Source organism: Ptychodera flava (assembly GCF_041260155.1).
Source record: "Ptychodera flava strain L36383 chromosome 23 unlocalized genomic scaffold, AS_Pfla_20210202 Scaffold_24__1_contigs__length_23054250_pilon, whole genome shotgun sequence".
Classification (NCBI taxonomy): Eukaryota; Metazoa; Hemichordata; class Enteropneusta; family Ptychoderidae; genus Ptychodera; species Ptychodera flava.
In genome coordinates, this window is record NW_027248278.1 from 8,015,870 (window position 1) to 8,040,975 (window position 25,106).

The 25,106-nt window shown below is 37.1% G+C and overlaps 1 protein-coding gene across 1 annotated transcript in view; it reads right to left on the reverse strand.

Annotated features, from left to right (window-relative positions):
• Positions 1-1,452: 1,452 nt before the first annotated feature.
• The window catches only part of LOC139125063 (F-box/LRR-repeat protein 20-like), a 39,529-nt gene continuing 15,875 nt past the window's right edge, over positions 1,453-25,106 (reverse strand). Inside the window, exons 4-14 of the mRNA XM_070691175.1 lie at positions 15,271-15,345; positions 13,757-13,851; positions 12,317-12,481; positions 10,729-10,855; positions 10,234-10,308; positions 9,773-9,903; positions 9,293-9,353; positions 7,706-7,750; positions 6,572-6,628; positions 4,897-5,109; positions 1,453-4,544 (exon numbers count right to left, since the gene is read on the reverse strand). Of these exons, the coding sequence (XP_070547276.1) occupies positions 4,437-4,544; positions 4,897-5,109; positions 6,572-6,628; positions 7,706-7,750; positions 9,293-9,353; positions 9,773-9,903; positions 10,234-10,308; positions 10,729-10,855; positions 12,317-12,481; positions 13,757-13,851; positions 15,271-15,345 (1,152 nt within the window). The 3' untranslated portion in view covers positions 1,453-4,436. The remainder of the gene's footprint in view (positions 4,545-4,896; positions 5,110-6,571; positions 6,629-7,705; positions 7,751-9,292; positions 9,354-9,772; positions 9,904-10,233; positions 10,309-10,728; positions 10,856-12,316; positions 12,482-13,756; positions 13,852-15,270; positions 15,346-25,106) is intronic.

Sequence of the window (25,106 nt, forward strand, 5' to 3'; positions counted from 1 at the left end):
AGTACTGTCTGACTACAGTGTAATGGAAAATAGATTGAGATTTCAGTGTGGTTTCAGAGATGACATGTACATGATTATGAATATGACATAATTGTGGTATGTTATCATCTTCACAAACTACACATCCAAGAATGTCCATGTTTGGTTTCAATTTGTCTTGTTATGACATCCATTATAGGTACACTGTCACTTCAAATAGCCTACTGTCATGCATTACTCTCAACTAAAGACACAATATGTCCATATTTGGTATGTATTAAATCATTCAGTTTTGTGACATTCACATTCTTTGCAACTTCTGAAGTTTTTGGTATGCATTGGCCAAATGACCATATTTGGTATTTAGGTCAATCCAGTCTTGACCTTATTTGGGGTGTAATCAACTTCCATATTTGGCGAGAGTTCCTTCACGCCCATATGTGGAATGTAAATCTGTCTTTTCAGAAACACACTAGACTTTCTCTGTACAGAATGTGAAATGAGATTCACTAACTTCACCTTGCGTGAAAATCTATGCAGATATATGAGGGCGAGCATAGGGAACTTTATTTCCTCTGAGAAGCTCCATTGATGTGAAAATTTAAGACTCTCCTTACATTGTGTAAAGATTCATGAAGTAATGTTACCCTAGCTTTCCCGAAATAAATATGTCTTTAATAGCTGAATGAGCAAAGCAGCAAACTTTATATCTTCAGTAAAATGATTCAGGGATCGATTTAGGGTTTGATATAAATCAAATGTATTTCAATACATCCAGGAAGCGGAGTTCTCTCACCAGAGTAAATTCCCAATGAAATTGTTTTGATATGTGAGATTCAACATTATTTTCAACTGTCCTCAACTATTTATTTTGGCCACTCATAATTTTGTTATGAATAGTTAGAAAGCTCCTTTTTAAACGTCTCACTGGAAGTATGGAGAGGGAGGCAACTTTTACTATCGGGCTGAGGGGTCTTCCATACAAATGAACAAATCATTGACTAGAAAATTATTTCCACTGCCTTACTGAGGGGTTTCAATGCAGCTAAACCAGTCACACCAGAAAGTAATGTTTACAGCCTTAATAAGGCATTTCATTGTCGATTGGTTGTCAACAATAAAGTGACTTTTCACACTGCCTTCCTATAGGGCCTTTACTCCGATGAGATGAAAAAAAAATTTCTTGAAGCCTGTGCAATAGTGAAACTTTTCTCTGTGATACTAAAGGGACCTAAGTCTGACAAACAAATTATTTTATCATGTTTAATGGGAGCATGAGTGAAGCTTTTTCCAGTCTTGCTGAGGGACTCTACAGAGCTGAACCAATCAGCTATTGGACTTGACAATCAACTGAAAAATCTCATTTTCTGAAGAAACACCTATTTGACCTCAACGAGTAACCAGGATGTTCAGTGTATCACATAAAAATTATAGGGTGAGATAGATTGACGATATGTACAGAAAGCAGACACATTCTTTCTCACAGAATAGTTTCTCTTTTTATAAAAACAGTGTTCCAATAACACAAGTGGGTTGTATACAGGGCAGTAAGCACCAACTATTACCTGCAAGACATGCATGCTGTAAAGCCATTGGAGAATATCTAAGGTGAAAGGCATCAGTTATCGACCTGTTGGAAACATATTTGACCTCCTCTTTGTGTGAGGCAATGTGCACTGGCATTGCTTTGCAGTGAATATTGAGAAAACGGTTGCTTAAATATGATACATAATGACCTCAATTTTGACTGGTTTCAGGGTAATATGATGTATATACAGGTTTTTCAAGTCGATAATATCTTGTGTTGACTGGTCAATAAATGGGTAAAGAAAGTGCAGGAAGTGACCGTGGACTGCCAAACAACAACAATGGATACAATATAAGCATGTTTGAGATCAATCTATAAAATTCCATATGCTAGAAAACTACAGAACTTTTTATGTAAAACATAACGGTTATTTATGGATTTGCTCAATGTTTCTCCAATGTCATTTTGATGTTTATGTTCATGGTCATAAACACTCTTTTCCATGAATGACTGAATTCTTCTACAAAACAATAACAATACATGAAAACTTTCAAATTTTAAAGCTGAGGGGAACGACATTCTTTGACAATAAATATTAGGAACTCGAACTTTCCTGTTGTGAAAGTATGTAGAAATCAACTTTAATCCACTATATCCATGTAAAAAGGTCAAATAAAGGTGGTCAATAATGGTTTATATTGACATCATGAATGGATCTACTTGCTCTACATCTCAGATTGTTGATAGAGGATGATATTACTAAAAGTCTGACATGTGCTTGAAATTATTAATATTGACTTCATATAATACCCACTGTCAATAATACATGATATTACCTTCATATTTCATAGTGACTTCCTTTTACCATTTTTCTCCTTTTAGGGCAATATCAAAATTTACAGCCAGTCCAGTTCATGATGCTCAACCTCCTGCCCCACATAGCAGTCTTACAGGCCCTTGTGGAGGCAGTGACAAAGTTGCATTTGATGGTTTTCATGATGACCTATCCCGAAGGCATGAACAGTATTTGACTTAAACAGCGCCCTCTAGCCCATGCCTTGCGAATTGACATGTGCACTAGGGGCATATAAAAATTATTCAGCCTACCAATTCCAATTCTACACTGGCCTCACATGATTTTTACCCCTGCAATCTGTCAACCTTGCTAAAACACAAAGCTTGTATCTGATGTACAAGTCTGCGGCTGTTTATGATAAAATTTAATGTGCGCCCATCAACGCCAGGTATATCTGTGTGTCTTTCAAGGCTATCTGTTACTGCAATGGGTAGGGCTAACTTTAGTCCCAGATTATACATCAAAAAAAGGCAAAAGAACTTGAGCAAAACCATGAATTGCAGAGGGTGCCTTTGCAGGTCCTCTGGAACTGACAAGCAACATGTTCCACTTCTAATTTACGTTCCCGACTTTTACCTCTGCTGGGAAAGGCACTGCACACTGCAACTGCAGATAGCCTTCTGAAACATCTGTGCTGAATGTCAAAATAAAAGTACCAAAAGTTTCATCTTCTTTGAATTAAAATTTAAAGTTTTAAAAATCAGAAAAATACTGTGGAGTCACTCCCCCCTTTTTGAATAAATTATCCCAGGTTATGTGCACTGTAAATTCATAATGGATGCCAGAATATTCATATAACTCTCTGAGAAAACCTTTCGAACTCTTCACGTGATGGCTGAGATAGGTGAGATAATATTTGACTCTGTCATGAAACTGCAATCTGTGCAAAGAGATTGCAGTGGCGTGGATAATTATAAACTAGCTAGGGAGTCAGGGGGCACATGATCAATGACTCTCTAGCTGGGTTAGAATTATCCACACCACACTACAACCTGTGTGTGGAGATTGGAAACTATGTGTTTGAAGTGCATTGACCATATATCCCATGCCCAACTCAATTAAGATTGCTAAAGTATGGTTTCTACTGATAATACAATTAATGAATGTAAATATACGTATAGAGAAAAAAATTTGAATGCTTAGGGAGACTGCAAAATCTAACCAACCGAGGGAAGCTTGATATAGGGTGACCAATCTACTTCCCTAACCAGGGCACAATTACATAAGTTACTTCTCCTAGGGTTGCATTTGTAAAAGTTCACTAACTTAGGAGGTAAAAGATCAGTTGATGGTTCAGAATCATTGCCTGACAAATAAACATGGACTTCCATGAGTTTGAAAATGAAATTATCAATAACAGCATTTGCTTTCCAAGTCATGAATTCATAAAGCTCCCAAGGTGGAGGTGAATAGAAATATCTGATACCCATATCTGAAAACAAGTCCAATGGAAAAGACCCCTTAACTGTGAAGGAAACATTAAGATAGGCGTAAATGAAAATACCTACTGAGGACATGAAAATTATTGGTAAAAATCCCACGACCTTTGACATGAAAGGTTGTGTTGGCTTCACTTGGAAACAATAAAAGCGTCAGGTTCACAGTGGGTTCACAGTGGAACAACTGGAGAGTTATACACGGACTGTGTTTCTATGTACAGTGGTAATGTATGGTCTTCTATTTTACAGATACCAAGAACGCTTTACGAAGGAATACGGTGTGGCACACTAGTTCCGCTTGGTGAAAAGTCCGTCATGGAAATACAACAACCGTAAAGACTTCCACTGATCTATCTTCAGTAAAGACATAAAGGACATGTTTACGAATGCAAAAACACATTCGAAGTATTGACGTCTCTTCGGCTCATTTGAAAACGTCACTGTCGCCTTTGTCACACGTACGAGGGAAATCACGATTCGATTGTCTTGGAGAATCAGACTTTAGTATGGTCTTGATGTGAGAGTACCAAAAACAGCCTGATTTTACATTTCACGTAATCCCCTCCATGTGTAATAATTATTCACAGACTTGGATGAAGATAAAAATGTGGCCTCAGTAGTGAACTGTTTGTATTTACAGGATAACGCAGCACCGACAGTATCTTTGACGACCGCCGCCAACGGACGGAGGAGGTGTGACAGGCGCGAAGTAGGCATGTACTTTAATGTCTGGCAGCTGGGTCTGAAAGAAAGAGAAAATGGCAAAATAGTAAATATTCAGGTGGTCCTACATCACCATGACTACATGACAGTAAATTTGCATATATCCATATATGGTAGATGCGCCTCAAATGTTTCCTCATGTTACATTAGTATCAATTTGCATATATCCATATATGGTATATGCGCCTCAAATGTTTCCTCACATTACATTACCCGGTAGTATCAATGGCGTACTTTTTGAGCGACCAACTAAGTGAAAATCAGTGCATTCCTGGGCCATTAACATTCCCTCATTTCAACATAGTGGTTTAACCCCACTGTAGAATATACGCATGTTGAACTACTGCAGAGGGGAGGTAGGGGTCACTCACCCTCAATCTCCTGATCCCCGCTCGTGTAATAAGTTGACAGTCATAAAGTTCGATTCTTTGTAAACACTGGCAGCCCATTAGATGTTCTAACGAGGCGTCTGTAATTAGCGGGCAGTTATCCAACTCTATAACCTGCAGGTGTTCTGTGGCACAAGCACTTGTACCTAGATGCCGGATGCCTTCATCCGTGATAAGCTCACAGTGGGACAAACTCTGATTAGGTTGGATAAAGAGAAACACAGTGAGATAATACTATAAAAGCTGATATTGATGGAAATTTAGACTTAGCCCTTTGAATGCTGTAATTTTTCCCACCAAAATTTCAATGCAACATTTTACCAATTTTATGAATTTTTCTGTAATATTTTTGATAATTTTGGATCAAACGGACATCACATTTCAATGGCTACAATTTTTCACCAAAATTTTGGCAAAAATCTGAAAAAATTGACTGGGGCACATTTTATAAAGGTGACAAAAATTGACTTTGGCACCCAAAGGGTTAATGTGCATGTACACACACACAGTTACATCAATGTAATACAAACATGCACACACATACACATACACACCTACCATACATGCATTATAAATATATATCTAAATACACATATGCATACATACAGATACACGTAATGACCTTCCATAAGCCAAAATGGATGTCAACATTTCCTGTAAGGTAAACCGTTACTTGCGGTTTCTTCTGCAAGTCGGTCCAATAGTATCACTGAATTACAATGACTTCAAACATATGCTTGGTAGTAAAATGATTAAAACATAGATTAAGATACAATACATCTTGCAGGACAGACTTTTACATTTTTACAAATCTTTTCTGATCTACCTCTTGTAAGGGTTCATTTTAAAGCTCTTGGAGTAAGAAAAACTGTCACCCTCTTAGTTTTTTTGAAAGGGAAAAATTAATTTTTATCCACAAAATTAACACAGAGGGGGTGTCCAGTTTGAATATCAAATATTGGTTGTTAGGTAATTTGTTTCTCTAGTATCAAACTTTTGCACGGAGACCACCCCTGTTTTTTTAACAAATCTATTCATATTTTCATGACTACACAAAAGAATTTGTTTGCACAGCATTAGGATATACAAATTAGGTCTTGTTATTTAAGTCAGTAACACTGTTTATCCCAAGCAGTCGAGGACACTTGACAGATAATTTGTGTTTGAGAAAAATGGACATAATTGAAGAGGAATGCGTGGCTATTCCACAAGATGAAATGCTGTGTGGGAAACGCAAATCTGTTACAGATCAAAAGGGATGTCCACGTTCAGCACATGGATGGTGATGTCAGTATTTGATAAGCAGTGAGTATATCTTGCTCTGTGTATGTGAAACTGGCTGGCAAGACTAAAGAAAGCTGGGCCCACTACGAACTACTTTACAAATCAACATAATCTTAGGGGATCCGGTTGCTCTGCAAAGCTATGGCAGGACCCCCTAAGAACCCTGCTGTGTTTCCATAAGTTCCAGAGTTCTTCAAGTGCACCTACTGGCTTATAAGCTGACAAGCTGTGTCAGGTGTTGGTGCAGGGTATGGCACATCTTGATGGCTGTAAACATTTACATGGCATAACTAACAACGGACAGAATTAAAGAGGTAATAAGCTCCGTCTTTTCTGGGATGGAACTGATTCATTTGATCTGAAGGATACTTACAAGTTTTTGTAAAACTGGACAGCCTATAGCTAAATGAGCTAATGTTGAATCTGTAATCTGTTTGGAAAAAACAAACACCACGGCATTAGAGCTGTGAAGTTAATCGAAATCAGTGTTACAGTCTAGGTATTCACTATATACTTTAACATGTAGTATCACTATGAAGTCAAGTCAGCAAAAATCACATTGTATACCGTATGACTGTACCTCCAAGGAAGACAGGTAGAATGCGCCTCTGGACAGATATTCAGACTCTCAAATTTTATCAATACTATTCTGGTCTACCACTTGTGGGGGCTCATTTTAAAGCTCTTGATGTCAGAAAACTGTTTGTCACAGTTTTTTCAAAAGTAGAAAGTGTTATCATTCCTTATACAGTAAGTACAGGGATGGCGGCCATTTTGAATTTAAAATATCACGAAATCTCAGGTAATTGTCTCTCTAGTACCGAATTTTGCATGGTGACCCCTGACTTTTATCTTTGATTTGGTAAGAGAATGGTCAAAAGTTTCACTGAGGAAAGTTCGAGCAAAAGTTTAAGCCTTTCACTTTCGAGGCCTATACTACCTTAACCCTTTCAACCCCATTTCCCTCTCTAGAGGTCCAATCAATGGAATTGGGTCAAACCAAAGTGGTGAACGGGTTAAAACAGAGTTTACATATATTTGATTGGTGTTGAAAAGTGAATCAAAATGTAGTATACGGGACAGCTTATACTTTACTGGTGTTCATGAACTTGTTCATGAACTTGACCAAACAGTGATTTATAAACTAAGGTTACCTGATAGCCTGACAAAGCAATAAGTATGGTTTTCCAAGCTGGAAATATCGGTGATAGACATCATTTAGACATCATGGCATGAGATGAAGATAGCATTTATCTTTATCAAACATACCAGGCAACCATTCTGCATTGTGAACTTTGTTTGAGCTCTGATCATCAACATCTCTTACAGCAACTCTGTGGCCCGTTATTTACTTTCACTGATGTAAATATTTCTTGATACATTATTCACGAGCAAAAACATTTATTTGTTTTTCGTCTCCAATTACAGCACAAACAAAGTTAGTAATCTCTAATATTTAGTGAAAACAGTCAAGTTGATTAACTGTAAGGAGTGTTTTTACACTTACAAGAACACACTCTTCTAAGTCCATTCTCTCTAGTTTGTGACAATTCTGAAAGTCAAAGGGGAGACAATTTGATTACTGTCATGAAAGAAAACATTAAAGTTTGCAACACTGCTGTGTTTGTAATGCAATATTAAAAGAACAATTTTTTGATGATGAAAAATATATAAAACGATTGTAAGTTTTGCCTAATGCCAAGCATGACTGTTCAATTTTGTAAAACTGCCATTTCACACAACCCTGACAAATTGCTAAGTTTACTGTAATCTTGCTATTGACATCCTGTTTTGCCAGATATTTTGCCATATAGCTGCCCAATATCTTACCAGGCATTTTGCTGCCAAATATCTTGCCAGATATTTTGCCATATAGCAGCCCAATATGTTGCCAGATAGTTTACCATATAGATGCAAACTATCTTGCCAGATATTTTGCCATATGGCTGCCCAATATCTTCTCAGAGCCTTTGCAGGTAATAGTTTGTTTGTACTACCTTAGTATTATTGTTACGGTAGAGTATGCCTCTGGTAGGGACAGACATTAAGACTCTCATAATCATACAAGTCTTTTCCGGTCTACCACATGTGATGGCTCAGTTTGAAAAGTTTGGACTTTGGGATCTGGCTCTAAGGTTTTGACAGTGATGTGTTCTCTAGATTAATCCATACGATATGTTGTGATTTTGAATCTGATCTAGAATTTACTGAATTTTGAACTATTTGAGTTAGTAAACTTTTCACTTTCTTAGTTTTGTGCTTAGTTTTGTGAAAATTGAAAATTAAAGATTCCCCATAGAGTTAACACAGGGATAGAGGCCATTCTTAATAGGGCAGATTGCAAATGACGTCACTGTTCTCTCTCATTAATATGCATAAATAAACATTTGTCCGCATTTTCCGCATAAACGACGAAAATAAAACCTGCGAGTGTTAGAATGGCTATTTAGCGTCACACTTATTCGTATGAATTGATGACTGAGACTACAAGCTGCAACAACAGCCGCGCATACAACGACAAATTTGTCTGAATTTCAGCATATTTGTCCGAAAGTCGTGCGCATGCAGCTATATTTACTAATTTAGTAACATACCCGAAATCGCGATCAACGCTATTTCAGGTATTGGCTAATGTTTGGCAGTTTGTTTCTCTAGGACAAAAATTTGCACAGTGACCTTTGATTTTCATTCTTGACTTGATAAGTGTGACAATTTATGCAAAAATTTAAATCTTTCAGTCAAGAGGTGTATATTATGTTACTGGCAGCACCCTTTAAATTTTATCTGAACTCAGGACACCGTGGCACCGTATGGTTGAAGACTGTAATCATACAATGTATAAGACAATGGTGCTGGGTTCCAAAACTGTTTATCTGTCTTCAAACCTTATAAACAACGCTGTACCATATTCACCAGAAATTTCCAACTTTCAAACCAGAAGCTTCATATGTGTACATATTTATCATGCAATATTTTTCTTTCTGCTTTCACAGATAATGTGAGTGTGGGCTACATGGCTTTCATAACGCTGTTCCATCTTCTATGATCTATTATGGTAGTCTGCTGTCAGATTTGAACAAAGTCCAATACTGACCCTTGCTAGTGCTTGGAATCCATTGTCTGTAAATTGTGAACAACTGGCAACTTCTAATGTTCTGTGGGGGAGGTAAGATATACAACATGTTAAAATCCTGTAAGTACCTGCCAAGTCAAGCTGATCACCCCCAACACCCCCATTCAAATGCCAGTCTGGATTGTCATCATTTATTTTAACAGGCCTAACCAAAATCTTTGTCATGATCCAGCCATGGAGCAACAAATGTATGCTGTTACCCTCATGGCTAGTCAATATGTACACTTATTTACCTGTCATTGCACACTTTAGAATGCAATACAGAACACTCTAAATAAATTATATTTGAAGTTCAAACCAAAATATTTACTTTGATGTAGCCGATAAAAGGGACTGCACCTAAAACCTTCCAACCATCAATTTGTAGTGCACTGTTCCATATATTTCCTCTGACACAATGGATTTGCACAAAGATGGAGACTGTGCGGGTGAAAATCTTACCTGAGTTCGTGACAGCCATTTGCGAGAGCTATAAGAGACTGGTCTGTTAGGTGAGTACAACCAGAGAGACATAAATTACTCAGTTGGTGGCATCCTTGTTGTATGTGTTGGATTCCTTCATCAGTCATTAACTGGTGATAAGATTAGAATAGATTAGATTAAAGTAGATTAGATTAGATACACCATGAAAATTACATATCCAGACATATCCATAAGTGATGACACTTCTTTATGTGTAATATGTACTACTACATGATCAGTGTTTTCTCCATGGGGTGCCACTGCGCAAATCCCCCTATCTTATCAAAATCCCCCCTCAAATAATCACAAACAGGCAACCTGTCACCCTTCTACAATGAGGCTTTGAGATACACTGAGTATTTCTAGCAGCATTCCACTTTACTGTCTATGATGTGACATCATACAGTTGATGGGTTGGAGTAGCCTATTAGAATACTTACAGAACAGCTATGTAAATTGAGGGTTTGGAGTTCGGAACTATTTGCACCTATATGGACCAATGACTCATCAGTCATCTGTGAACAAAACAACATTAAGAGACAGTTTATATCTCTTAGAGAATATACAATTGTCTTGATTAAAGTTCAGCATTTTGACAGAAAAGTTTCATCTGGTGCAGTTTCTGTATGTGTGCAAAGATGATGCCAATGACAATCTGGAAATTTCTACAGACAAATTTCCAGTGCAAATATCCCAAACACACACAGACAAACACATATATACATACACAAATACATGCACACACAAACACATATACAAGCAAACTTGCTCTGATAACTTCACTGGCATTTTAGGGAGCTTGATAAAGCACCTAGTGACAAAACTGAGAAAGTTTGTTGTTTACAAGGTAACCACAAAGTATAGAATAAAGTACAGACATAGAAGTGCAGAGTGGCACTGGGTCCATGGACTTTACAATAGTGTGAACTACTTACCAAAGCACATCCCTTAGCAATAAGTACTTTTAATTTAGGACAGCCTTTACTCAAGGCTTCCAGACCATTGTCAGATATCTGGTCACACCATGATATTGTCAAATGTTCCAGGTTTGGACAGCCTTCACTGTAGATAGCAAGACAAAGAAACGATTTCAGTATTCCATTGTGCTTGTGGTGCTAACCAACACTTGTTTTTGGGAAACATGCAGAAAATGTAATTACACTGGGCATCTTGGTGGATGCAAGTGGTCTTCTGTTTTTACAACTCATCTGACTACACAGGAATAATATGGTGCTATCACGAGTGTATTTCATTTATCATCTTAAAGAGGCACTCCCACTTGGTAACATTTTTGAAACACATTTTTTTAATGCCAACGGTCGATATTTGACATGGCGACTGTGCGCGGATCGCGAGATATCGATAAAAACATGTGCTCAAAATATTTAAAGTTTGAATTCCGGTGGCCCACCTGAATTCAGCTTCCGAACATAGAACGTTCGGCACTGGGGCCATTGTCAACGAAGCTATGGAGTACGAGTCTACGCTGACGCTGCTGTACGCCACAGCAGTACCACTCGCGTCGGTGAGCGGTCATGTCCCACTGACTCGGCAAAAAAAATGAAAAACAAATTTTGCTGATTCCACCAGAATTCGCATAGGTGACTAGCACAGATAGGTGCGGTTGATACATAGTATGCATAGTGGCCGCCGCGTGGTATGCCCGCATACCACACGCAGCGGCCGCTATGTGTCGAACCAAGCGTAATTGTGTGGTAGACCACAAAATGTAGTCATTAGAGGCAACTAATATTTTACACGTAAAAACTGATATCTATGTGGTATTGTTCAAAATTTTAAAACATCTGATTGAGAATAATGGAAACGACAAAAACTAAGGAGAAGTTTTAAAAAAGAATTACCAGAGGTAAAGGCATTGATAATGATGTATATAAAGTCATCGCAGTAGGAGGTAAATTAATTGCGTCATTCGAAGGTTTTTGGACTCCTTAGAATATCGTCAATCAGCACAACAACACACTTTCGGGGGATTTCGGGTCATAACCAGAAACGATCGTAAAACTTCGGGATGTGAAAAATACGCTCGGGAAATGACCTGTTTTTATCAATATCTCGCGATCCGTGCGGAGTCGCCACGTCAAATATCGACCATTGGCATTAAAAAAATGTGTTTTAAAAATGTTACCAAGTGGGAGTGCCTCTTTAAAACAAGAAAACTTCATGTTGTTTTTGGATTTAGACTCATAGGAGAGTGCCGAGGCATTACATTGGCAGATGGCTATCAGAAAAGCATTCCATGTGATATACGGTACAGGAAATGTACTCTTATTCTAATGCAAATTTGTGATTTGCAAGTTGCCATGGAGATATCTAAGAATATTTGCACATAAATAAACTAACACATTGGGATTTTTACATAATTACTGAAGAGAGAAACAGCAATGTCATTTTGCTCTCATAACTGCAGATCATCAACCCTGTCATCCAAATGGAACAGTCCAACAATAATACATGAGAAGGAAATAACAGCAGTTCAAGAGAAATCAGAGGGGCGTTCCTTACCTTAAAGCTTTCAACGCATTATCTGTAATTTGTTGGCATGAACCAACGTCTATTTTGTGTAACTTTGGAGCGTATTTGCTGACACTAATGGCTGTGGCATCTGTTATCTTCTTACAGTCGTATAAAATTAATTCTTCTATATTTCTACAATTCTGAGCAAATGTCCTGGTGTAGATAAAAAATATCAGTTCAGTAATCTGCTCAAAATAGAGTTACAAAATTAGAGTTACTCTTTTCTTAAGGCGATACCAAATGGTTCAAGTATCTAGGCAATGGTCGCTAAGGAAAATTTGTCAAATCCATGAAAATAAGACTTTTTGTACATTTATTGACCCAAGGATGCAAAACGATGGTACCAACACCAAGCAGAGGTGTGGTTGCCAGTCATGGAACCCATGATGTCATCGATATGCAGATTAGCACAGCATGTGTTTGAAAAGATTAAGCCAGTCAAAATTTGCTCGAAATGCCCTGAAATTTTACACAGTGATACTTGACATACTCCTTCACAGTCCTGGGCATGGATTTGGTCAGCCCTGAAACAAACACTATGTTTTGAAATGGCAAAAATCTACTTAGTAATTTCGTAAAATTTTTAATCCTATTCCTGTCATATCTCAAAAATTATTGAGAATTTTCCAAAACACGTGCTCAGCCTTATCTATCTTGGCGGTGTCTACAATTCTGCCAACATTTATTTCAACAGATGGAAAATTGGCTGTCTTGAAAGCTTTTAAACATTTGCACAAGAGCAGAAGGCAATAGTGCCTTGAAAACTATGTAAATCGTAACGATTTTCACTTGCAATAGCACGCATTTGGAACACTGCCAGCCTTAGCGACCGTACACACGTTGAATCCTTCGGTGTCGCCATAAAGAAAATTGTCACGCAAACTTGGTCAACATGGAATTCAAAATGGTAACACAGGTTGAAGCCCGGTCTATTGAGATTTCTGGAGAAACATCAGACTGAGGGTACAGCATTATGACCAGTTTGGTTATTGGTAGAAATTTTTCACAAATCAAATTATGAAAACGATTTGAAATATACCAAATGACTGTTTTTGCACGCTGAACATCTTGGTAACATACATGTAATAACTGCCGTAGCATTGTCATACCCACAAGGGTTTGCAAAGACCGTTTCACTTGATGAACGAAGACATTGATTACAAAATGCACAGTGGAAGTTAATTTTTATGTTCAGAAAAAAATAAAGGAATTCTTGTTCATAACAACGATAACACTATGGAAAAGACACATTCAAATAGTTTCTTCATTTCACAGCATCAGGTAAGGAAAAGACACAGCAAGAAGAAATTCAACTGCTGAAGGTAGGAGGTGTAGTTGAGATTTCTGGAGAAACAAGGCACTGAGGGCGCTATGACCATTTCTTGAGACAAAACATTGGGCTTTACCCATATAGACATTACAACTTACTTCAATGCACTATCTGTAACACTTTGGCAACCTCTAAGACTCAACTGTTTGAGAAATCCTCCACAGCGTTTGGAAATATTTTCTACAACTGGACCCTGTGGCAAAGAAAAATTCCATTCAAATAATTAACTATTGCATTCATAAAATATTGAATTTTATCTCTTATGAAATGTAGCACTAATTTAGTATGTGGCTGTTCATATATTTGAATAAATACGGCTAGTTTTCAATGGGGTTTGAACCCACAAAATACAGCATCAGTCGCCTAGCGGAGAGGCCACAGAGAGAACCGCTCGGCTTAATCTCCACTCCCAAAAAAGAGTGGTTCAATAGCCGGCTAAGTTGTTACATTTTTCTGACTGAGACCGCTCCACACGTTGTAGAGTTCGTGAAGCACTCACGCACAGTATCTGCCTGTTAATATACAGGTAACAAAGTATCTACGTATAGATATATTGGTTTCAAGGTATCTGCCTGTTCATATATTTGTAACAAAGTACCTGCCTGGTAATATACTGGTAACAAAGTATCTACGTATAGATATATTGGCTTCAAAGTATCTATCTGTTCATACCGGTATATTTGTAACAAAGTATTTGCCTGGTAATATACTGGTAACAAAGTATCTACGTATAGATATATTGGCTTCAAAGTATCTATCTGTTCATACTGGTATATTTGTAACAAAGTATCTGCCTGGTAATATACTGGTAACAAAGTATCTACGTATAGATATATTGGCTTCAAAGTATCTGTCTGTTCATAGCGGTATATTTGTAACAAAGTATCTGCCTGTTAATATACTGGTAACAAAGTATCTACGTATAGATATATTGGCTTCAAAGTATCTGTCTGTTCATAGTGTATATTTGTAAAAGAGTATCTGCCTGGTAATATACTGGTAACAAAGTATCTACATATAGATATATTGGCTTCAAAGTATCTGTCTGTTCATATATTTGTAACAAAGTATCTGCCTGTTAATATACTGGTAACAAAGTATCTGCATATAGATATACTGGCTTCAAAGTATCTGCCTGTTCATATATTGATAACAAAGTAGCAGCCTATTAATATATTTGGAACAAAGTATCCGCCTATTCATAACTTTTTGTCCTGATAACAAAGTATCTGCCTATAGATATATTGGTAAAAAAGTATCTGCATGTTCACATATTGGTAACAAAGTAGTTGCTATCTCATATATTGGTAACAAAGTATTTGCCTAGTCTATATTGGTAACAAAGTATGCTGTTATCTGGCTTCATGCATTAGTAACAAATTATCTGTCTCTTAATGCACTGTAACAATATGCTGGTAAAAAAATATCTTCCTATTAATAAACTGGTAAGCTGCCTATTCATATATTGGTAATACAGGAAAAGAGAATTCTGTAAAAAAGAATATTATGTCCATGCTGAACTTTTTAATGCTTGGTGGAGCAAAATCTTGTACTTTTTTCTTCTGATCATAAAAACTTGCAAGCTCGTTTTTTTGAAAGTGAATTTGCTTACCTCGATATCAGTCTGGAAGTCAAAGAGATCTATTCTTTGCCAGTTACTTCCATCGAGAGCGAGGATATTCCAACCCTACAGAAAAAGAAAAATTACAAAAGTTATATCAAGACTGTTTGTATATGTCTCAACAAAAACACAGCTCTCTCCTCTGAGAGAAGTTGGCATTTGACTTACAAGCTCCATAATCTTTATATCTCGGAAAGTGATTAGACGCTTTCATGGTTGGCTTTTTGCAATACGCAATTTCAGAACTGACATACTCTGGTACTGCATGCTGTACATGTATGCAATTGGTCAATTGGTTTACACTTCTTAGTCACACCAACATGAGAACTTGTTTATGACCAGTTCAAAAGTTTATACATGTAACCAATGAAAACAAAAGCCCTACTATTGATCGGATGACATTTCGGAAGTATTAATTTATTTTGATTTTCTGGAATTTCTTTTCAGTGAGCCTTAAAAACGGTAAATATTATAGACATAGTAGTTTCTTTGTCAAGGGAATTCCTGCTTTCAGTGGTGTATCAATTTTGCTTCATCAGAACACAGTGTTTAGTTGCATATGCAGCTGTGCTGCTGGTCACTTTAGAATTCATCATTGGTTAATCATGAGAGTGGCCTTCAATGGTCCAAAGGGGCAGCTGAACCCCAAAGATGGATTGTTTCCAGTAAAGATAATCAGGAAATGTATAAAGATAATAATAATGAGAGGCAGATGATCTCATTTGATGAGATCATTTGGGAAAGGACACTCATTTCCCCTTGTTTGCCACAATGCTTGTATCTCTATCCTTACTTATTTGCCTCCACTGGCCTGATCGAGCAAAGCACACAATTGTTCCGGCACATCACATTATACCTGAGCAAACTAAGGGTAGAAGGAGCCAGTTGCATGGTATAGCCAATGAGGCTCTCTGAGAAATCCTCACTTTGGTAAAGTGTAGGTTGTACAGGTATTACAGGGATGCACAGCCTGATTGTGGCATGGGTGGTTACAAATGGAAAAAGAAAATCTGCAGAGTGCAAATAGTTCAATTTGTTTTCCATCTTTGTTGCTGTTGCAAATAAAAATAGTCATATATGAATTATGATACAGCAATACAGTGAGAAAACGTGTCAAAGTCTGAAGCAACTGTAGTACCGTACTTCTAACCAATGCTTCAAAACATCTGCTTGTCCATCTCTGGACAGTACATTGTAGATTAAAATTGACCTTTGAACATACTACACAGGGCATCATCAAATTACCCACTTTAATGAATTATTGTGCTTGATAATGAGTTTATAATTAGAAAGTGAAATGTATAATGGGTATACACTGCCATAATCTATGGCCTACATGTAATTGCAACAACACCTTGAGGAGTTCCCATATACATGTAGGAGGATGAACAGAGTGAAAGTACAGTTGACAAGAATGATAATGCCAATATAAGACTAATCAGCATTTGCCATCTCATTTAGATCCATAATGAATGGAAATTCAAGGTCAATTTATTAGCTGTAAACGGGCTAGACCGTCCTACATTTTATCTGAAACATTCAAATTGTAGACAGTTGAGCATCTTCCTCTCCATTGTCTATGAAAATTGTGAAAACAAAATTTATGTTTCGAAACCACTGTGTGTAACAATTCCCTGGTGTACGTATTACTGTATCTTTTTCTGCGACATTTATATCATTGAAGCAACTTCACACGATTATTTATATGAGTGCATTGCTGTTTGTGATGGTGCTGTAGGAATCAGCTATTGAAGCAGATTGATGCTTCATTCAGAAGTAGTATAAACATACAAAAACAAACAAAATATGGATAAAAAAACAAAAAACACATACTCACGCTTATTAACATGCAGACAATCATGAAAGAAAGATATGGTGACAAATACCCTGTTCACAAAGTTGCACCACTGCTACAACGTACCGGTAACTGGTACATCGATCTGTGTTATAAAAGCAATCTGAATGCTTGGCATCGGCCTAATGTCAGCAAATTTTGTTGCAATCAGGAGGGGTCTAGAGCTGACACAAAATCTGAGTCTGCCCAAATTTCTGAGTCTGGCTGCTTAAAACACCAGCCCTGGGCCAAGATCATCACCAAGTTTGATTGTCAATTTTACATTTACTGAATGCTTCTAATATATCATGTAGTCAAAACAATGTTTTCCTCACCAAGTTTCAGACCTAAAACTAGACCATGTCGCCAAATTCACAGTGCTTGTACATCTGAGAGCCACACAACATCATTAAACAATGCCATGTACCGATTATTTCTCCATCGCGAAATCTCTGATACCTGCCCATACCCTCAGTAAAGATATGCAGAAGTTATCTCCGATGTTTAAAATAGTCAGTACTGTAGTGGTCATATTCGCCATCCTTGTACGTAAAACGCGAACAAAAAGCATGTAACAGTACAAACATCATGATGTTATCTAAGCCTACCATTTTGAACTTTGAAAGGTCAGAGGTCATATAGAGCTAAAGTTACATCGGCATCTTTTTTCGTTGTGATCATGTCTGAATGGAAACTAAATTGGTGCTGTGCTATGTCGGACCTACATCACATGTACCAGTATTTGGCCCTGGTCAAATTTGCCTGTGTGAACCTGGTAAAAGTTTCCTGATTCAAAGATATGGCAGCAAAGTTTCCAAATTTAAAAGATATGGCAACAAAGTTTCCAAATCAAAAAAATATGGCAACAAAGTTTACTGATTATAAGATATGACAACAAAGTTTCCAAATTTAAAAGATACGGCAACAAAGTTTCCAAATCAAAAAAATATGGCAACAAAGTTTCCTGATTATAAGATATGACAACAAAGTTTCCAAATTCATAAGATATGGCAACAAAGTTTCCAAATCTAAAAGATATGGCAACAAACTTTCTTGATTCATAAGATATGGCAACAAAGTAACAGAATTCATAAGATATGGAAGATATGGCAACAAACTTTCCTGCTTTGTAAGATATGGCAACAAAGTTCATTGATTCATAAGATGTGGCAACAAAGTAACAGAATTCATAAGATATGGCAACAAAGTTTCCAGATTCATAATATGGGCTCTGCTGTTCTGAGGTTCTAGTTTTCAAACTGTACGACAGAAATTTGAAAACAGAAATGCATATGCCAAATCATATTGTTTGCGGGCGCTACACAATGAGTTCATTTACCTCATGAAGGACAGCAACCATCTTTTCACACTACATGAAATTTGACAATACCAGTACATATACTGTATAATTCATACACAGACAGACACTAATAACTTTTAGTGGATTATTTTATGCACACACTGCCTGAACAAAAGCGAGAGTTAAATTACATGGATAATTCATTTTCCACACGCAATGCTTCATACTGTATACGTGTACAGAATGACACCAACAACTTTTCACACATTGCACAGGAATAAGACAATAACTATTTGACCTTACGTATTGTATTCAATGACATGTTATGTATGACTAGATAAATTTACCCACGTTAAGAACAGCTAAAACACAAATCTAAAGGCTGATTTTAATAATTCATCATTTAATATCAATATCATTTAAACATATATGCATTTGGTACTTTGAACCTTCAGAACATCACTGTGGTACATACTGGTACACTCATACGCTTCTCATATGCGTAGTTTTCTCTCAGCAATGCAATTGCATAAATTGGACATATCAGACGATGTGCTCGAATAATTCTCAATGCATTAAATTCATGGACTGAAATTTTTTTGTTGTATGATATCTTGCCTTCAGATTAATCTAAAAGACAGCTCGATTGATTCTGTCAACACTTAAACATCATTATCTGAAAAGAAGTTAACATGAATTGCTTGTCTCTTTTAAACACACTACCGGTACAGTATTTTTGTAATCTTTTTAACCCTAATTCCGTGTACAAATTATACGACGCGTAATTAAAAGACGCGTAAGCACCATTGAAACAATGGGATTGGGCAAAACCATTGTGGTTAAATGGGTTACGGATTGCACCCATGCAAAATTTGGTAACTTTTACCTGTATTAGTTTGTTTCTTTTTGCACATTAAAGCTACAGTACCATGCTAGACTACAGAAAAGTTACCAGGATCCCAAAATGTTAAGTAGCAAAAGCATCGACAAAACCATGAATTTCTATTCCATTGACAGAGAATGATTAGATGTTCAATAAAATTTGTAAATATCTGAAATTTCACACATTACCATATGATTATTAATTCTAAAATGTTGTGAATTTTTGAAAATCAAAATTATACACAGTTGCCTATACTAAGAGACAACTTCAAAATACATGTATAGGTACGGTATAACATGTATATCCCTAAACTGGTAAATGATTACTTGAAAACCTTTTGCTTTCCCTAAAGACTTACAAATTGCCCCTTTTCATAATGTCTAGAGAAAAAAGTTACAAAGAAAAGTAATTTTCTAAATAAACAAGTCATCGTTGATGACACAGTCCCACATAGTCAAATTGTGCTTTTTTGGTTAATCCGATGTAAATGAGAGAGAAGTAATTATATTTATATTACATACTTATACTCTTTATGTTACATGTATACTTTTAGCTTGCACCTTGCCATCTGGCATCTTGCATCTTATCAGTGTTTGGGCTTCCTCCATTAAGTACTTGCTAAAGTCTGACTACAACATCAAAACTAACCTCACACTTGTTTTCTTGATCAAATTCCATGACAAAATGATCACAATAGGACTACATTATGACAAATATGACAACATCAACAGTTCTCAAACTGTCTTACAACATATCCTTGGTTGGTATCGGTCATTTAAGGTCGCAGACTGAAACATTGTCTCGAAATACAAAATCATAGGTTCCCCCAGTTTGAACAAATAATTTGGCTTAGATTAGATTGTCCCTTGGAACTAGTACAAATTGGGAAGTTATCAAAAAAGTTGTTTTTGAAAAGATTTTTTGACCAAAATTGGCAAAAATTGCCCCCAAAGTACAAAATTGTATATTTCCTCACCACAGGAAAATATCTGACAAGGGTCATCCCAAGGGACCTCAAAACAAAATATCACGGCTGTCTGATCAGCAATTTTGAATAAAGACAAATTTGACCAAAACGACAAAAATAGCCTTAAAGTTACATGTGCACAGATTTGGAGCATAAAGAAATCCCATTTATGTCATCCTTAGGGGTATGTATTACAAATATTAATGCTGTCTGACCAGAACTTTTATACAAGAAGATTTTTTATCCAAAAATAACACACATTGCCTTCAAATTACAAATTTGCGTATTTTATGACAATTTGGACAAATCCCAATATGGTTATCCCTGTGGACCTGTACATCATATATCAAAGCTGTCTAACCAGCAGTTTTGAAGAAGGCATATTTCACCACAGTATGAATAAATCTGAGTTACATTTAGGTTATCCCCTAGGGACCTGTATACGTAACATCAAGGCTGTCTGACCAGCAGTTATGCAGAAGACAATTTTTGAGCAAAAATGGCTATTTTAACTAATTTGAAAATTTTCAACAATATCATCACAACAAAAAAGACTGTTTGGCATACTACATGTATATGCTTCATCTATACAACAAATATCAAGTCTGTTAGTATTGTAGCAGGGTTCTCAAAAATTTTTGAAGTAGGCGGAAAATTCAGAAAAGTAGGCGGTTAGCTTCTGTGCAACCAGGTTCCCTGGTGGGGGGGGGGGTGGGGGGGGGGGAGAGAGAGACAGTTCTGAGCAATTTCATGCATTCTTATGCAGTGTATAAAAGGCTATTCCAACATACACACAGGGGGAGGGTTTCAGGGAGGGGGTCCCCTCCCTGTGTGCAAGAAATTTTTAAAATTTGAAGACATTTTGGAGTAATTTCATGCATTATTGTACTGTATGAAAGACCATTTCAGCATAAGAATGTTAAGGATTATTTTTAAATTTGAAGACATTTCTGAGCAATTTCATGCATTATTATACAGTGTATAAAAAGGTTATTTCAACATACACAAAGGGGGAGGGTTTCAGGGACAGGGGGCAAGAAATTTTCAAATTTTGAAGACATTTTGGAGTAATTTTATGCATTCTTGTACAGTATTGAAGACAATTTCAGCATAAAGCATAATCATTATCATTGCCAATTACAACATGTTTTCAAGGGATAAAGTTTTAAAAAAAGTCAGACAAATTGATTTGATAACACTCGGGCCTGTCAACTGCATTCAGTTGACAAGGATAATAGCAAAATTTCACCAGACTGTTGTATAGAATTATGTTTAGCTCATTACTTGAACAAACATTTTGAAATACATCATAGAATGGGGCCTAGGGTTTTCACAACCCAGATAACGATCCGCTAGAATCCTGACCAGCCTGGCTGTAAAAAGTGTTTTTAATATTGATTTAAATAAACTCGATTGAAGATACAGTAAAATCAAAGAGTTTATTCAATTCAATGGATTATAGGAACACAATTTTCAGTGATTTTAATTCACTGTACTAATTTCACAATAAAACGAATCCGCGAGCTGATTATTGATTTTTTTGCTGATGTTGAATATAATCAGTCCGGGTCAGCTCCAAAATTGGAGACGCTATACCATAATATTTTCCCCTCTCATTAGCCAATCAGCGGCCAGCGCGCCATCAGTAAAAACTGTATTTCCTGGCAACCTCCACATGCGTCCTTCGTTACGTACGCCATACTGTGTCGAACTCCCGCGCCGTATTCTGTCATAATGTCGAACAGTTGTGTGGCCACTCTGTCAAAACACAATTTCAAAATCGCGTACCAGTTTTATTCTGGCGAAGACAACCAAACCCCATATATCGCTGTGATTCCTAGACTCTGGCTTGAAGTCCTGCGAAATATAAATCGTGTACCTACACAGATCGTTAAGAATACCCCATTTGTATCGGAGATGGCAGCGATACAAATTCTACCGTATGGGGAACAGTTGTGTGGCCACTCTGTCAACACATTTTCAAAATCGCGTACCATTTTTAGTCTGCGTTGACAACTACAAAACAGGTATCGTTTAAAGCTCTGACATTGCTCTTCTTTCTTGCAAAATGTTATACGCGTACCTACACAAATAACCTTTATAACAGTATTTCTAATAGAGATGACGAACGTCCACAAAATGATTCTCGGTACTTGAGCGAAATCGATAAACTGGGGGTAGAAATGAATCGTCAATATTTCGAATATTTGTTCACTAATCGGACTCCTTGTTGGACATGACCTTCTGCAGAACACGTGGATTATGTTGACTTTCGAAATTCGTCGAAATTCACAAGACAGGGGCTTAATAAGCGGCCCAAAACTGCCGATCACACTTGGTGGGTAATTTGTGACCCAGCGTGACCTGTACTTTATTAATGATGTAATCTGGTCGATGATTGGCTGAATGCCGGAATACATTATCATAATGAGTCTCCAATTTTGGAGCTGACCCGGACTGATAATTGGAAAAGAGAGCTAAATTTCATTGTTCATGTTTGATAAAACCTCAAACTAACGACACTGTACGCCAGCCTGTACTACACCGTGTGTGTACAAAGCACCGATAGTCAATTGTAACACAGTACACACAACGCGATATCGGTCGACCTGAAATTTGACACTGATCGACGTAGCGTTTCAAAAGTACGAAAAGTGAGACAAAGTAATTTTTTGTTTATTTAGAATTGATCTAAACCTCCCAAAACCAACAGACAAAGTCAGAAAATCAAAGTTTTCAAGCGCCGACTTTCTCTTCCGCGATGCACACAACCACGGCCCCTCCACGAAACACGATGTCGATCGACTTGAGTTGAATATTGACATCGTGATCGACCATGGATAGATTGACGTGGCGTTTCGAAAGTATGAAATATGAGATTCAGTAACTTGTGGTCGCTTTAGATTTGATCAAAAACCTACCAAACCCATCAGACTAGGCCCTACTCTTACGCGGAAAACCAAAGCTCTATTAAAAGCGTCGACTTTCTCTTCCGCGTTTGAGCGAAACAAAAGTCGGCTTCATTCGGAAATGGTCGGCTATTCGCGGGCATAACGTAATTGTATGTTAGTCCAATTTTCGGCTATACCCGATGTGAACGTCGGAATAATTCGGGCTGTGATCGGGCGAGCGAGGTTTACCTCGAGAGCGATTTCCAGTGTACAGTGCAACACGTTCGAACGCGTTCACTGCCATCGCGGTACTACTGTGAATAGCAACAAGTTCACCGCGTAAATTGCTAGACTACATATAGCCACATCGGCACTTCTGAAATATTATCTGCGGCTTGCAAGATCACCAAAAAAATCTAATTATTGTTATCAAAACCAGAATTTCCGGGCCAGAGAGCGAAACAGTGCTGAAAAGTAGCCGGCCAAAATACGAAAGTAGCCGGTCAATTTGGCCGGCATCCGGCTAAAAATGAACACGCTGTTGTAGTTCTCAAATATTTGAGTACACAGACATCCTTACAGACAGAAAAATGTACATATACAGATACACACACATACATGTACCTACATACACACATGCATGCATGCATACATACATACATACATACATACATGTACATACATACATACATACATACATACATACATACATACATACATACATACATATATACTAGTACATAAATGTACATACATACACACATACACATATACATGTACATAATATACATACAGACTAATGCTGGTCGGATACTCATCCCAATGCAATGGCTGCCATGGACTGTAGTCTACAGCAGCTAAAAATGTTATGTAAATGGAAGCACAGTAGTTTTCCATCAAATTGAACACATGCAGAGATGCCTATTATTGATATGTGTGGTTTTCTCTGATATGATAATTTTAACAACAATCAACCCAGTTAACCTCATCACCCAATATCATTATATGATGTTCTGAGCAACCTAATGAAAAACTGGGGACAGTCAACAGTCCGGTGGCGAACAGCTAAACTGCACCCATCCTATAAGGTTGAGAGATTGCAGAATTTTCATGGAACCTTTCATTTAAATTTCTTGTGGAAAATCCTAGACGATAGCAAATACCACGATTGCCTGCCAGCTGCCCTGGTATTAATCAAAGGTCACTTAGGGACATCCAGGCACCTGGCTAGGGTCATTTGAGGTCAGTGGGGCATTCTAAAAATAGCCTGGTATATGTAACCCTAGCCTGGATGCACTTGGTGGGAATATTTGACCTTAGCAAAATCAAAAGCAATTTAACAAAAACTTGAAAAATTCTCCAAAAAAACCACTTTGATCGTTATTTCAAAATTATAGTTTTTCTCTCCCTAGGAACAGAACGCATGCATATTTTTATCACTAATCATTCTGAAGGGTATCTCTTAATATGTACTATATGACTAGATGTATATGCGTCACATCACTGGCGATTACCACACCCTACTTTGTTTAATCAGCTTTCAGAGGCATGTCAGCTGGCAAGATGTGTTTTCACATATTGTATTTATATCACTGAACAGCACAATCTATATTTTTAGCACTTCAGATACGGTACATTTAATAGCTTAGAATAAAGAGTGCTCATTCCGATTAATGATGCATATTATCATCCTAGCATTCATGATTTCCTGCCTTGTTTATAATCAACATTAATGCGGTACATTTCTAGTATCTGAAAACCAAATTTAGGTAGCACAGACTAGAGTTTGCCAAAGTTTGGAAAAACTGGGAAATATTTACGTAACGATGCATTATTTGCATATTCTTTATTTGTGAAAATATATTCTAGGTGCATTTATTGCTTAATGAATAGATTGCCCCCACCAAAAAAAATTGCCACAGGTCAACTGTTAATTATTAAGCCTTTGAGTG